Source organism: Schistocerca americana, chromosome 9 (genome assembly GCF_021461395.2).
Source record: "Schistocerca americana isolate TAMUIC-IGC-003095 chromosome 9, iqSchAmer2.1, whole genome shotgun sequence".
Classification (NCBI taxonomy): Eukaryota; Metazoa; Arthropoda; class Insecta; order Orthoptera; family Acrididae; genus Schistocerca; species Schistocerca americana.
In genome coordinates, this window is record NC_060127.1 from 8,155,582 (window position 1) to 8,170,128 (window position 14,547).

Sequence of the window (14,547 nt, forward strand, 5' to 3'; positions counted from 1 at the left end):
TTAACTGCTAAGGTCATCAGCCCTAAGCTTACACACTACTTGACCTAAATTATGCTAAGGACAAACACACACACCCGGGCGGAGGGAGGACTCGAACCTCCGTCGGGACCAGCCGCACAGTCCATAACTGCAGCACCTGAGACCGCTCGGCTAATCCCGCGTGGCCGTGCAAGTTTCCCTGATGATAGTCTACGGAATTGTTGTTCACCATGCTAGTATTAAAGTGATGCCTCAAATAATGGGTATGAGAGGAAGGTCACATCACATGTGCGTTTTCATCATTGTTACTTTGGGACTTTATTGTCAATGATGTCTGCCAATGAATAAAAAAAATCTATGAGTTTCGTGAACGTACTCCGTTAAGGGGGTAGGACGTCAAATGGGACGACTTGGAGCAGAAGAGACACCACAGGAATTTTTAATTTCCACTGTCTATACTTTTAAAAATGAATTCATAACACTTTGTCAGAATGACCAGAAAGGATTCAGGATATACACTTACAGTGGTGGAAGTTCAAAAATATAAGAAAATAATTTATTTTTTTACATTTGTATTTCAACTTTTTTTCACTTACCATTGGCTGCATTTGTTGCTATAGGTACACTTTTCTTCACAAGTAAGGGAGATTCTTCGATGAATTTTGCACAGCATACGAACCATACTTACAGGTGTATGAAACTCTAGAATTTTCCAAACCTATTAAAAACTGTGGTAAAAATTGAGATAATGAACTATAAAATTTGAGTTCTTTCTAAACATGAAGTTTAAAATGTAACAGCACATTCATTTTTTCATAAATTAAATAATTTGTAGAGTTTCATACACCTGTAAGTATGGTTTGTATGCTGTGCAAAATTCATCGAAGAATCTCTCTTACATATGAAGAAACGGGTACCTATAGCAACAAACGTAGCCACTAGAAGGGAAAAAATGATGAACTTTCACATGTAAAAAAAAAAAATTATATACACACACACACACACACACACACACACACACACACACACACATATATATATATATATATATATATATATTATTTTTAACTTCCACTGCTATGATTGTGAATCCTGAATACTTCCTGGTCATGTTGACGAAGTTTTATGAATTTATTCGTAAAAGTATAGACAGTGGAAATTAAAATGTCCTGTGGTGCCTCTCCTGCTCCAAGTCGGCCCGTTTGACGTCCTTAAGGGGTAGGACGTTAAACTGGACGACTTGGAGCAGGAGAGGCACCACAGGACACTTTAATTTCCACTGTCTATTAAAACCTGTGGAAAATTGAGATAATTAACTACAAAATTTGAATTTTTTCTAAACATGAAAATTAAAATGTAACAGATCATTCATTTTTTCATAGATAGATTCTAGAATTTCTTCCACCTGTAAGTATGGTTTGTATACTGTGCGAAATTCGCCGAAGAATCTCCGTTACTTTTGAAGAAAAGTGTACCTATAACAACAAATGCAGCCAATAGTAAGTGAAAAAAATCATGAAATTTCACATGTAAAAAAAATTATTTTATTATTTTGAACTTCCACTGCTATGAGTGTGAGTCCTGAATCCTTTCTGGTCATCCTCACAAAGTTTAATGAATTTATTTGTAAATGTATAGACGGTGAAAATTAAAATGTCCTGTGGTACCTCTCCTGCTCCGAGGCTGCCCGTTTGACGCCCTACCGCTTTAAGTCGGATATCTCTAGTAAAAAGCGACGCCTGATATGTAGACAGCCCGCTCAGCTGTGGCGCCTGTCGTGCTGCAGCTGCGGCCGGAGCGGCAGTGTGCGCGGTAGTAAGATGCGACGCCTGATATGTAAACAGCCCGCTGAGCTGCGGCGCCTGTCGTGCTGCAGCTGCGGCCGGAGCGGCAGTGTGCGCTCTAGTAAGATGCGACGCCTGCTAGGCAGACAGGCCGCTCACCTCCGCCGCCGTTTGTGTTGCAGCAGCGGCCGGAGCAGCAGGGCGTGCTGTGCGCGCTGCAGCGCGACGCGTCGTGGAAGTGCCTGGCGCTGACGCTGCTCATCTGCGGCTGCCTGGGCGCCGTCACGTGGTGCCGCCTCGCCGAGGTCACCAAGGTCAGCTCGCAGGCCGCGCGCAGGCCCGCTCCCGCGCCCGCGCCAGCGCCCGCGCTGCAGCGCGCCAGCGGCGGTGGCGCCAGCGGTGGTGGCGGTGGCGCCAGCAGTGGCAGTGGCGGTGGCGCCAGCGGGCACGTGCGCGCCCCGCTCCGCCCCGCCTCCGGCCAGGCCGCGCTCTGCTCGCCAGTCTGCCCGCCCGTACGTATCTGGCCACACCACATCACCCGCCTCCTCCTCCTCCTACCACCATTCTCTGTCTCTCTCTGTCTCTGTCTCTCTGCACCACCTCCGTACCTCTCCAAAAAGGCACCCCCTCCCCCATTCTCTCTCTCTCTCTCTCTCTCTCTATCGCGCTTAATCTCTGTCTCTGCCGCTTCTACAAAGTAAACCGCAACCAGCTGACACTTCTTAACACACAGTCCTACTCCAAACATTTGTCATACTAAACAGTGAGACGAACTATATGCTAGGCAGAGGCAACAGATGTTTTCCAAATCGGTAGTATGTCTAATCATCATCAGAATATCCAGAAGTCACACACTTATGATATATCAATTATATGTTTCTCAAGTGGGTAGCATTGAGGTGACAAAAGTCATGGGATAACGATATACACGTATGCAGATAGCAGCGAGACGTACGACGAACATATCCATTCGGAAAGTGAGACGAAATTTGGTGTTAATGCGCTATGGCAGTAGACTACTACCATGAGTGTCTTTGCTATCAGCACGACATCGCCTGCAATACCTCTCCTGGGCTCGTGTCGATATCGGTTTATCCTAGGCCATTGGAAAACTGTGGCCTGATCACACGGGTCACGGTTTCAGTTGGCAAGAGCTGATGGCAGGGTTCTAGTGTGGCGCAGCCTCCAAGTTGTCAACAAGGCAACGTGTAAGCTCGCGATGGCTCCATAATGGTGTGAGCTGCGTTTACATGAAATGGACTGGGTTCTCTGGTCCTACTGAACCGACAGGCGGTTTGCAGCCATCCAGAAACCTCATGTTCCCAACCAACGATGGAATTTTTATGGACGACAGTGCCCCTTGTCAGTAGGCCACGGTTGTTTGCGATTGGTTTGAAGGACATTTTGCACAATTTGAGCAAATGATTCGACCACTCAGATCGCCTGACATGAATCTCATCGAATATATGTGGGAGTAACCGTGAGGCGAGTTCACGCACGAAATCCTGCACCGGCAAAGTTTTGCAGTTTCACATATCTGTGTAGGCAGCATGACGGAATATTTGTGCAGGGGACTACCAACGACCTCTTGTGTCCGCGCCACGCCGAGCTGCAGCACTACGCCGAACACTGGCAGGTCCGAAACGATATTGGGAGGTGTCCCATGACTTTTGTCACATCTGTGTGTGATGAAATGAGATGTAAAGAAGTATAATACAGAATACAAACATTTTACCAAATAAACCTATTATTTTCAAGTCATTAGCATTAAACACAAGATTGAGAAGGAGATCAATATCCCTCCGGCAACTGTCAATACAGATAATGTCATTTTAGTAGACATTCTACTATGGATATAGGGCACAGCATTTTGATGAAGGAACACGTGTTTTTCGAAAGGACTGTACGTCAGAAAGAGAGCTAAATATGTCGTATACAGGTTGCTGATATTTTGTACAGGAAGCAAATGAAGAGTGGAAATGAATATGTTCGAACAGTAATTTTTTGCACAAAACGCGTTTTCAGTGCTGCTGTGTCCTCTGTTGCATTCCCTAGACTTAATCCAGATGTCAAACCACACGTTAGTTGATGGTGCAAGGTCGTTTTACCAAGTGGTGTTTCCCTTTGGAGTCCCAAAATATGAATGATATGGGAAATGGTTTTTGTTAAATAATTACCACTGTAAATCTGAATGTGTTTACCACAAATAAAATGTAGTGACTCAAGCTTAATGACACGTGGAACAATAATTTCCTTACTGGCATTTTCTTCTATGAACTTGGAACATTCTTAGTAAAGCAGTTATTTTCCAATTTCTCTCATTATTTTTTGCGATGACGTCGCGAGCAGCATAATTCTTTGGTATCAATATATCTTCTCAATTTTCTTGATTAAAATCAGGCTGAGATAGATTGCTTTTCCGTTGTCTTGGCAAACGTGGTATTTGGCACTTAAAAAGTTTTCCATTTCCACTGTTCAAATGTTTTAATATCAGTAATATTATTTGCAAGAGTTTGGAAGGAGAACAATGTATCTTCAGCAACTAGTATTGCAAACACCGTCCTTATGGCAGACATTATACGTTGGAAGGAGGGTTACATGAAAAGGCAGAATAGAGGGAACTGATGTTTCGTAGAGGGAAAATATGATTTTCGAATCACTAGTACTGTTTACAAGGCATGGAGAGGAGGATTATGTTCCCCTCCAGCAATTGTGAACACAAACTCTTGGTAAACATTGTGCCATGGAACATAGGGCACAGAGTTTTTGTGGAACAATTTTTTGTTTATAAGTGGGTTTATGTTGGACAGGTGGGAGGCAGGAGATAATTGCTCCCCATCAACCATGAGCAGAGCCATTGCCATTTTGACAGACATGATGCCATAGACTCTGGTAGGATATAGGGGATCATCATCAGTGTTCTGCCAAAAGGCAGGTTTTCACATGGTAGTTCTCCAGGCTGTCCGATCTTCTGCCATCCTCTTCAGGGATAAATATGGTTTTCAACTTTGTGAATAAGTTGGAATTGGAGATGAGGAGTAAAATTTCCTCCTCCGTCAACTGTCAACAGTGCCAAAGCAACTTTCACAAACATCGTACTATGGTATGGGCAACCAGTTTTAGCAGAGCAAGCATATTTATTGATTCAGGCAGACACATTGTCCTACAGTATTTTACACACTGACTGACAAAAAATTGTACTCACTTTTAGGTTGAAGTTGTAAGATAATTTTGTTGATCATCCATTGATAGGTAACTGTGCTTTGTGAAGTGTCAAGTATGACATTGCATTCAGTGTATTTAAAGAACGATGTCGTGGGACAACTAAAGGGGCAGTCAGTTTCTGTCAACAGACCATCAGTTGAAAGTACGTGACAAATGCTGCAACTGGAAATAGTTACGTTTCTGACTCCAAGAAGCGAACCTTCCTTTACTGTGATGTAATGATAATTAATGACTTGAAGACTGTCACTTGACTGACTGATTCTCTGTGAATAAACACAAATTACAGTTCTGTGCACATCTAACCGTGTGTGTCAAGGTGCAAAACCGGTAATGTTCAACAGTATCATCTTACAGTCTTTCATCTGAAAATTGTTAATCAGACGTTTTTATAGGTTTTGGTAAATTGGAAGTGATGGCGGTGTCAGCTGTCCTGAATGTAAATAGTTCTGTATCAGTATCTGTGGTTTTGAGAGCTGTAGAGCAGTACATACTTTCAGAAAAAACAAATATTGTTTCATGAGTGTAGTATTGGAAGGGTAGTCTCTCTTCACAAGGCTCAAGTGCTCCTTCTGCAAATTCAGTAAACATGATCACTGACTCTGCACTGGTAGATGTCAACAATGAAAGTAAATGTTTTTCGAATGGATAATGCATTTTTAGGGGAGGAGGTGCTGGCGACATCCACTGTGTCACGAATACTGAAATGGCGATTTATTCAGCACTCTGATGGCAGCTGGTGAATGGAGACAAGTAATGTTCTTCTCATTTTCTTTCAATTTACTATCCGTTTCCAAAACATCTGCATTCCCTTACTTTCATTGTCAATTTTGGATCATTATACAAAAAAATTATTCCTGCACTTTGCACTAAAATATCAGCTGTTGGAATTTTATAACAAAGTCTAGGCGAGACAGTGACCATACCAAGTTTGCAGTCCTCCTATTGCTCTCTCTCTCTCTCTCTCTCTCTCTCTCTCTCTCTCTCTCTCTCGTCAGCTCATTGACCACGTGAACACATGTGGAGCTTTCTTGGTGTATGACTGAAACCTCCAACTGGTCTCAGGTTCCAACAAACATCAACAGAATTCCAGCAGAGTTTCTATAAACGGTCATATTCAATATCCTACAAATTAATCAAAGCACTAAGTTACCATATCTGTGACTGACGCTATGATAGCGATACAATTTACAAAGCTAGACAATGTTGTTTTTCAGCAAGCTTGTGCCTGTCACCTTTGGTGGGATACACTCACCCTACTTCCATGCACTCATAACGCTGTCACCCCATATGATAACCGATTTACTTTCCTTTGGAAGTTTGATTTCAATTGATTTCGCTGCAGTACAGAAGTTTAGCTAAGGTGTTCGAGAAACAAACAATAATCTCGTACTCACAACCTCCGGAAGCTTACATTTCCGGCAGTCTAGTGGACCCTTATCATATCTTGCCTATGAATGAATGACTGGGTTTTGAAAGGAGCAGAATTCCAACAGTGAACTTATATTTTATTACCATTCTTTTTCTATTATGGGATGTCAACATTTGAGTAGTTTATGGTGCGTCTAGCAGTTCATCCTTCTCTTAACAACTATTCTCAGGAGGATACCCTTTAAGGAATATCTGCACATTGTCGGGGATCCTGTTCTTTCTTTATATCACACACATTTTGATACGTATTTAACATAGGTGAATGGAGACAAACGTACGTAGGTGCCAAGGAACTTGCCGACTCATATGCACCAAAGTGCCGTCAAAGTTTGTGGTGACATCCATGTATAAAAATATCTCGATGTTCTAGGTGTGAAAGGTCTGCGTCAGGACTTAAGCTTTCGAGAAAAGGTTCACTATTTTCATGAGGAGCTGAGTGACTTTTGGGGCCAATGTTTGTTTCTTGGATAGCAGTTTGGCTTACTAATGGCGGCATAACACCATCTAACGTGAAACGAGATCATCTTTCGTGATGCCCAGAGGAAGTTTTGTTGTTCCTTTTGCGCCATAATTCTGATCTTGAAATGTGGGAGAGGTGGAAGAAAAGTAGGGGGCTTCGCTTACTTCACTGGACATTTGTGACATGTAAACCCCACTCACGGTATTTTACTCCACCAATGGTAAACTAGAACACTGCTAACTAAGAAACAAACTTTGGTCCCAAATGTCAGTCAGGTCCGCATGAAGACAGTGAATGTTTCTGAAATCTTGATTGTTAAATGTGACAGTTCTATAACTGCAGCTTTGTTCTATCCAGTTAAACAGGTGGAAACGACATCGTTTCCTACATCTATTATGAAAATCTGACAGTTCTTGCTAATAACACTACATTCTTATTTATAAACACGCCACACTTATTGCTTGAAATTTAAAAAAAAAATAATGTTATAATTATGCTTGAAATGGCAGCATTCTACGTGTGTTTACTCTTTAACCTTGGAAGATAGCAGATCTATGAGTTTTTTTAAAATAATTCGACATAATCATTGTGAAAACAATGGTTTCTACTTTTTACCCTCCCTCAGACACATTTGTGAAGAGTTGTATGATCACCAGCGATCAGTTTCTTTTTGTACCACTGTAAAAGTTTCATTTATCATGCATACTTTTTCAGAATTAGGATAGTATCCTTCGATTCTGTGCCGAATATTTGCAAACTCATATTTTTGTTCCACAGTTGGTTGGTTTGTACACTTCACTGTGTAGATTAATCCGTACAGTGGCTATTTTTGGAGGGTTTCTTGCGTGGAACTAAGAGAGGTTTAAAGAGCTGCATCATGTAGCTACCGAAGGTTAGTGTGATTTGCATTTGTTTATTGGTATCTGTGACACGAAGACATGATCGACCGAAAATAATTGTCCATAAATAAATACCATTTAAAGTAGACTTTGGCAGTCTCCTGGTGCTGTTCTTTGAAAACATCGAAGCTGTGAAGTACATGTTTAGAAAACACGAAGAATGCTTTAACTTAAAAATTTTTCCTGTAACCAAAAATTACATCCCAACTTACACTATTATTTAGAAAGCGTGGGCTTAAATTAGTGACCCTTAAACTTCCAAGAACACCATGTTCAATTTTGTTTCCATTTTCACTCGACCCTCGGGCTGCCCCAGTGGTATCATTACCGAATCGTCATGAGATGGTCCGTTTAAAAAGAAACGCGGGCAGCTAGATATCAGGAAACTGTACTGGAAACCGAACTAACGCCTGCAGACACCCATATACGAGTATACTGAATGGGTACAATTAAACAGTGCTGCAGTGTGGGGTGCATATATTGCACGACTCTGAAGCATCGAAGGTGCGTTCATAAATCGGTACACCTGTCGAGTATGCTGAAAGAATAGTAGTTCCTCCTTTTTGCCACCGGGGGAGAATAAGGCGCTGTTAGCAGTCAGAATGTGAAATGTCTCCTGTTTTGATGTTAGTATGCTGTTTGTCGCTTAGTGATGCGTGTTGATTTCTTTTGTGAAATGACTGTTTGTATAAAGGGTTAAGAACGTTGAAGTTTTCCATTCGAAACGCAAAGTCTGTTGAGAAGAAAGAACGCGCACAGCTGGTAAAGCTGTGTTATCAGAACGGCATCAACAGCAGCACTGCACTGCGGTATTGTGGCTGACAGCAACAGATACGAAGAGACTGCATGTCAATAAATAGGCTGATAACTATGATCAAGAAATCTTAAGAAACAGCTGAATTGGTTTGGTACAGCAGGCAGGAAGAGGCTGCACGATCCCATGACAGTTGTTGAAGTTGCTGTAGCTGTTAGGCGACTGTGTAGCACATGCCGAAAATGCTGCAGCCAGAGCTCAAGCTGTGTCACAGGAATTGTCTCTCCACTCGTCAACAATTCACAAGATTTTGCCGGGCATTTTACAATGGTATCCCTACAAGACTCAGAATATGCACAAAATCAAGCTCCAAGATATGTTACAACGCCGTTACTTTCCTCTTCGTTTTTTGGGACGCATAGAAGTGGATGACACGTGTCTGGGGATTATTGTCGGGATGGACGCGGCACATGTTGCTCTGCATAGTGCCCTGAATGCACAGAACTGTTGGATATGGCTTTCCACTCCACCACATGTTGTGCAGGAACATCGACTGCACTCGTTTGATGAGACTGTGCGGTGTAGTTTCACAAGCTTCTTCATCCTCGGTCTGATTTTCTTCGAGGAGATGACACCTCGCGAGCCTGTTAAATGTACAGCGACATCTGCGCTTTATATGGCCCTCATTGTGCAGCACATGATGCCAGATCTGCAAGAACTTAACTGCAACGATATTAGTGTTTTCACTCAAGATGGAAGGACACTACACGTCGCCTGCCAGCTGAAAGATTTGCTTCGAGGAATGATCTTTAGACAATTTCAACGTGTGTGGCCTTCCAGATCTGCTCACCTAAATCCGTGTGACTTCTGGTTGTGGGAATATCTGAAAGATCTTGTATGTCAGTGTTGTAACCACTCTCTTCGTGATTTGAAGGATAGCGTACTCGTATATCGCCCTGATTATCCCCGACATGCAGGGAACAAAGGTTAGTCACGCCATGATACAGATGCAGCATGTTTTATGACTCGGGGGACTGTATTCAACACGTGCTATAACTTGTGACCGCATCTCAATAAACGTGCCAGAACCATCGTTATCATGAGTTTCATCGTTCCTCCGCTTTTCCTGAACTCTCACCACATTCTGACTGCTTACAGCGCCATATTTTCACCTCGTGGCAGAAAGTGGAACAATCATTTTTTTTCAACATACTCCACGAACGCACTGATTAATGAACATATCTACGATGTTTCAACATCCTGTGATGTATACAGCCCACACTGCAGCACTGTCCGCCCCCGGTAGATGAGTGGTCACCGCGACAGAATGTCAATCCTAACGGCCCGGGTTCGATTTCCGGCTGGGTCGGAGATTTTCTGGAGATTTTCTCCGCTCAGGGACTGGGTGTAGTGTTGTCCTAATCATCATAATTTCATCTCCATCGACGAGCAAGTCGCCGAAGTGGCGTCAAATCGAAAGACTTGCACCAGGCGAACGGTGTACACGACGGGAGGCCCTAGTCACGCGACTGCAGCACTCTGACCGCTGTTAGTTTAATTGCAGCCAACTGGTGCGACACAGCAGTCTGTTACCTGAAGAGGCCCAGAAAGCACTCTGACGGCCGGAACTGAAGGCTACTTTTGACTATGCACAAGTTGCTAGATGTCATTTTGATTTAAAATATTAGATATGCATCATCTGGCAGAAAAAAAGAAATAGAACAAAGAAAAAAACTGGAAGAAGAGACTTATTAATAGTTATGAAAATGTATTTTGGAACGTGCTCTGTTGCAGAAATGGGTTTGTGCATTTGAGAGGTATTGTGGGTATTCTGTTAAACCTCTGTAAATTTCGGGCACTTTAAGTGTGTTTGAGTGGCATCCTTTACAAGCATCATGCTAAATATCAAAATGTTCAAGTATGTGTCCTACTTTATATCCCCATTTCTTAAAGTAAAGCTTTTTCATTACTACGTATATTTCAGAGTTCTTTGAAGTGGGCATCAAATGACCTCTATGTTTAGCCTGTGCACGATTTTGGACGGGCGCCACGTTTCATCGTATACACACCCGAGATTCTGTGAAACACTTTTCTCTAGTGATCTACTCTTTCCTAATGCGACATTTCATGACGATATTGACTGGCAGGGCAGAATACTACTGTTTTATTTTTCCCTTCCTTCTTATAAAAGGTGCGGCTGAAAAATTCGGTGAATGTTCTCATATTTTAAAAACCGCAGTGGTTAGGATGACATGCCCACTCATACGCAATGAGACACATGTCAGACCCCCTTCGCCCCCAGTCGTGAAAATGGCCTAAGTAAAGCAGTGGTGCACGGTGTGATCAAGTGGTGCACGGTGTGATCAAGCTGAGTGGGTCACTGTGGGACCTCAATGACTGCAAAATGGAGCAACGTGTTGACATGAGGTTTTGCTTCAGATTAGAGAAAAAGGCGACCGAGCCCATATAATACTAGTGTAGCTGTATGGCGTTGAAGCAGTGGGTAAAGAGCGCGTGCGCAGGTGGTTTAGATGGACTGGAACGGAAAAGAAGGTGCCGAGGACCGACTGTCACCACGCACCATGCCAGACAACACTGACTGAGTCTGACAGGTGCTTAAGGATGATTGCAGGCTTTCAGAACGAGAACAGAAGATCTGGAGGTAGGCAAAGGCGGTGTCAGCACTACTGTTACGAAAATCTGAAAAGATTGACGATTTGTACCATGTTTGTACTATACACGCTCACAGAGAGCAAACTTGGATGCGAACGACTGGAGATTTCATTGACGTGTCTGACCAGAATCCGTTCAGACACGTCAACGAGACCTGGCGCTACCAGTACGATCAGGAGACAAACCGGCAGTCGATGACGAGGTGTTCATCGTCATCCCCGCCTACCACCTACTGAAAGTATGTCGGTGACGAAATCCCGGATTAAGTGCACTTACTATGTAGCTACATACATAATTTCATGTTGATAGCTGTCAGAATATTTTATGATCTGAAGATGGCAGTAGACGAAACTGGTAGTAGTGAAGTATAAAAGTGCTTTGCAAAAACAGACATAATGTCTGATGGGATAACAGCAATCAGTGATTTTATAATCTTACTTATAATCCGTCTTGATTGCAAATTTTTTATTCATATGACCGGTTTCGGTTCATTCAGAACCATCTTCAGATCTGATATATCTGATGTATCTGATATACCTGAAATATCAGATCTGAAGATGGTTCTGAATGAACCGAAACCGGTCATATGAATAAAAAAACTTGCAATCAAGACGGATAAGAAGTAGCAGTATAAAAGTGCCTCACAAGGGTTGAGTGCGCCCAGCTTGCCAGACCCGCTTGCGCTCGGTAGACCCGGACGGTGACCCATCCAAGTGCTAGCCAAGCCCGTCAGCGCTCAACTTGGGTGATGTCACGTGAGCCACTGCGACAAGGCCGTTGGCAGGATGGGCCAACTCCAATAATGATTAACTCGGAAATGGTGCATCGTATCCATTTTTTCTTAAAAATTATTTCTCAGGACCACACACTCTGCAACACCTTCTCAAGCTTTTCAGACTATTTTTGACCAAACAGACGCATGGGATTTTATGCATTTCTGCGTTATTCCGTACCGATAAGTTACGCCATGCCACCAAAACATTTACAAGTATCCACAGGTATTCTTTTCAATGGCGAAAGACTAATCATTTCGTTTGCCACAATCAAAGACTACAGTCTCCCAGCATTGGTTTCCACTGACTTCTCACAGCCTGCTAGTGGAATTCATTTTCATATTTTCTGAAGTGTGGTCGCTATATGTTGGCTCTCATTGGACGAAGTAATGCTTCCCGTTATTTTGTTTCCATTACTGCACAGTTCTAGGTGTGACGCTAAGAGAAACACAGTCCACAGAATGTCACAAGTAATAACGTAATCGTAGGTGGTTGGCCACATTACTGAACCTAATAGTTGAAGGCTTGGAACAACTGTGATCAGCGCAGTATTTATCTGGCGTGCCACAAAACGGCATAGCTAAGAGTAGTGTGCATAATTTCCTCTGATGTTTCAACAGATATTTGCAACTTCTATTTTGCATTGTGCAATTGGAGTCAGTGCAAACAAATACCCCTCATCAAATCTTTCATCCGACGTTCGCTATCAACAGAAAGCGTCGGTTTCTTCCACGTTACTAACAATATGATTTCTATAGCGCAATTCCATGCGCCCATTACATATAAAAAGCACTTCATGCCACGAGTTGCCTAGCGGGACCATCCGACCTCCGTGTCATTCTCAGAGAAGGATGCGGATAGGAGGGGCGAGGGGTCAGCACATCGCTCTCCCGGTAGTAAGATGGTATTCTTGACCGAAGCCGCTACTATTCGGTCGAGTAGCTCCTCAATTGGCATCACGAGGCTGAGTGCACCCCGAAAAATGACAACAGCGCATGGCGGTCTGGATGGTTACCCATCCGACCACGCCCGACAGCGCTTAACTTCGGTGATCTCACGGGAACCGGTGTATCCACTGCGGCAAGGCCATTGGCAATCCCATTAGATATACCGCTCCCAAATTAGTCTAGTGCCATGTTCGTTTTATCGATATGTATTGAGAGGGACGGTAAACCACGGAGTACAGCCACTACTTGGTCAGCGACAGCACCACCCTGGCTCATTGCTGACTGCTACTGCGAGATGGCAGCGCTGCCCAGTCGTTGCTGCAGTACTGGTTATTCTCCGTGGTTTACTGCTCCTGGTAACAAACATCGATAAAACATGTATCTCACTAGACTAATTTGGGATCGCTCTATCTAATGGGCAAGTAGAATTCTGCTTTAAAAATCATTCCGTTTATAAAGCTAAACAAACGGACGCTTGCCACAGACAATGGGCTTCTGGACTGAACCCAGCCACGCATCGTAATATCTGACGAAACACCAGAGAAAATGTGCCTGACGGACGACTCATAGGATTGGTTGGTTGGTTGATTGATTGATTGATTGATTGATTGATTGATTGATTGATTTGGGGGTACGGGACCATACAGCGAGGTCATCGGTCCCATCGGATTAGCGAAGGATGGGGAAAGAAGTAGGTCGTACCCTTTCAAAGGAACCATCCCGGCATTTTCGTGAAGCGATGTAGGGAAATCACGGAAAACCTAAATCAGGACAACAGGACGCGGGTTTGAACCGAATGCAAGACCAGTGTGCTAACCAGTGCACCGTCTCTTGATCGACTCTTTAGAAGAGACAGCCTTGTATGCACACCGAGAAAAAAATTCATCATTGCCCTTAACACACAACCCCCCCCCCCCCCCCACCCTACCGCCGCCGCCGCCACACCAAACGCTACGCTAATACCGTGTAACCCCCCATCAATTCAGCGAGTAACGTGTCCGTCAGTGTCTTCTGGATTATCACACCGTGTGAACACACTCTTTGGTTAGATCTCGTACGGCCGTCAAAAACTGCTGGAATATTGCTAAATTTCACCTGCTGTTCCAGATACTTCCAGAGATTTTCTAGGGGACTGAGATCGCACGAATTAGCCGGGCAATCGACATGCGAATTTTTGTGGCCCTGAGAATACGGCTGTTGTGACCTAGGAAGATGGGCGTGTCCACAGAATACTCGTCATAAATGTGTGGAACGAAGACTGACTCCATAATGTTGCAATAAACAGCCTGGTTCGTTTTCTCTGTAGCCTGAACGAGCACACTCGAGTCGTGGTGCAAAGACCCCGCCACTGAACCACTCCTGGCTAGAGCTACACCCTCTGAAGACTGCGCGGTAAACGCCTGATTGTGTCGCTGTTGCAAGGAGCGCCTCGCGTCATTTGATAGGGGACAGAAAGTGGCCACCCGCCGGACCTCACTACACTACTCTACACTGCACTACACGCCAGCGGTCAGCATCTACGCGCTCCGTGCGTTGTCTGAGGAGACGCGCAGTTTTGTGTATCGCTCTTCCACTAGGTACCCGTCACCAAATGTCCACTGCACGGAGTTTTGCTTGCCACAGTT

General features: G+C 43.8%; 1 protein-coding gene across 1 annotated transcript in view; it reads left to right on the forward strand.

Moving 5' to 3' along the window:
* Positions 1-1,799: 1,799 nt before the first annotated feature.
* The window catches only part of LOC124551197 (transmembrane protein 151B-like), a 75,388-nt gene continuing 62,640 nt past the window's right edge, over positions 1,800-14,547 (forward strand). The window contains exons 1-2 of the mRNA XM_047126188.1: positions 1,800-1,874; positions 1,946-2,077. Coding sequence (XP_046982144.1) covers positions 1,800-1,874; positions 1,946-2,077 — 207 coding nt within the window. The remainder of the gene's footprint in view (positions 1,875-1,945; positions 2,078-14,547) is intronic.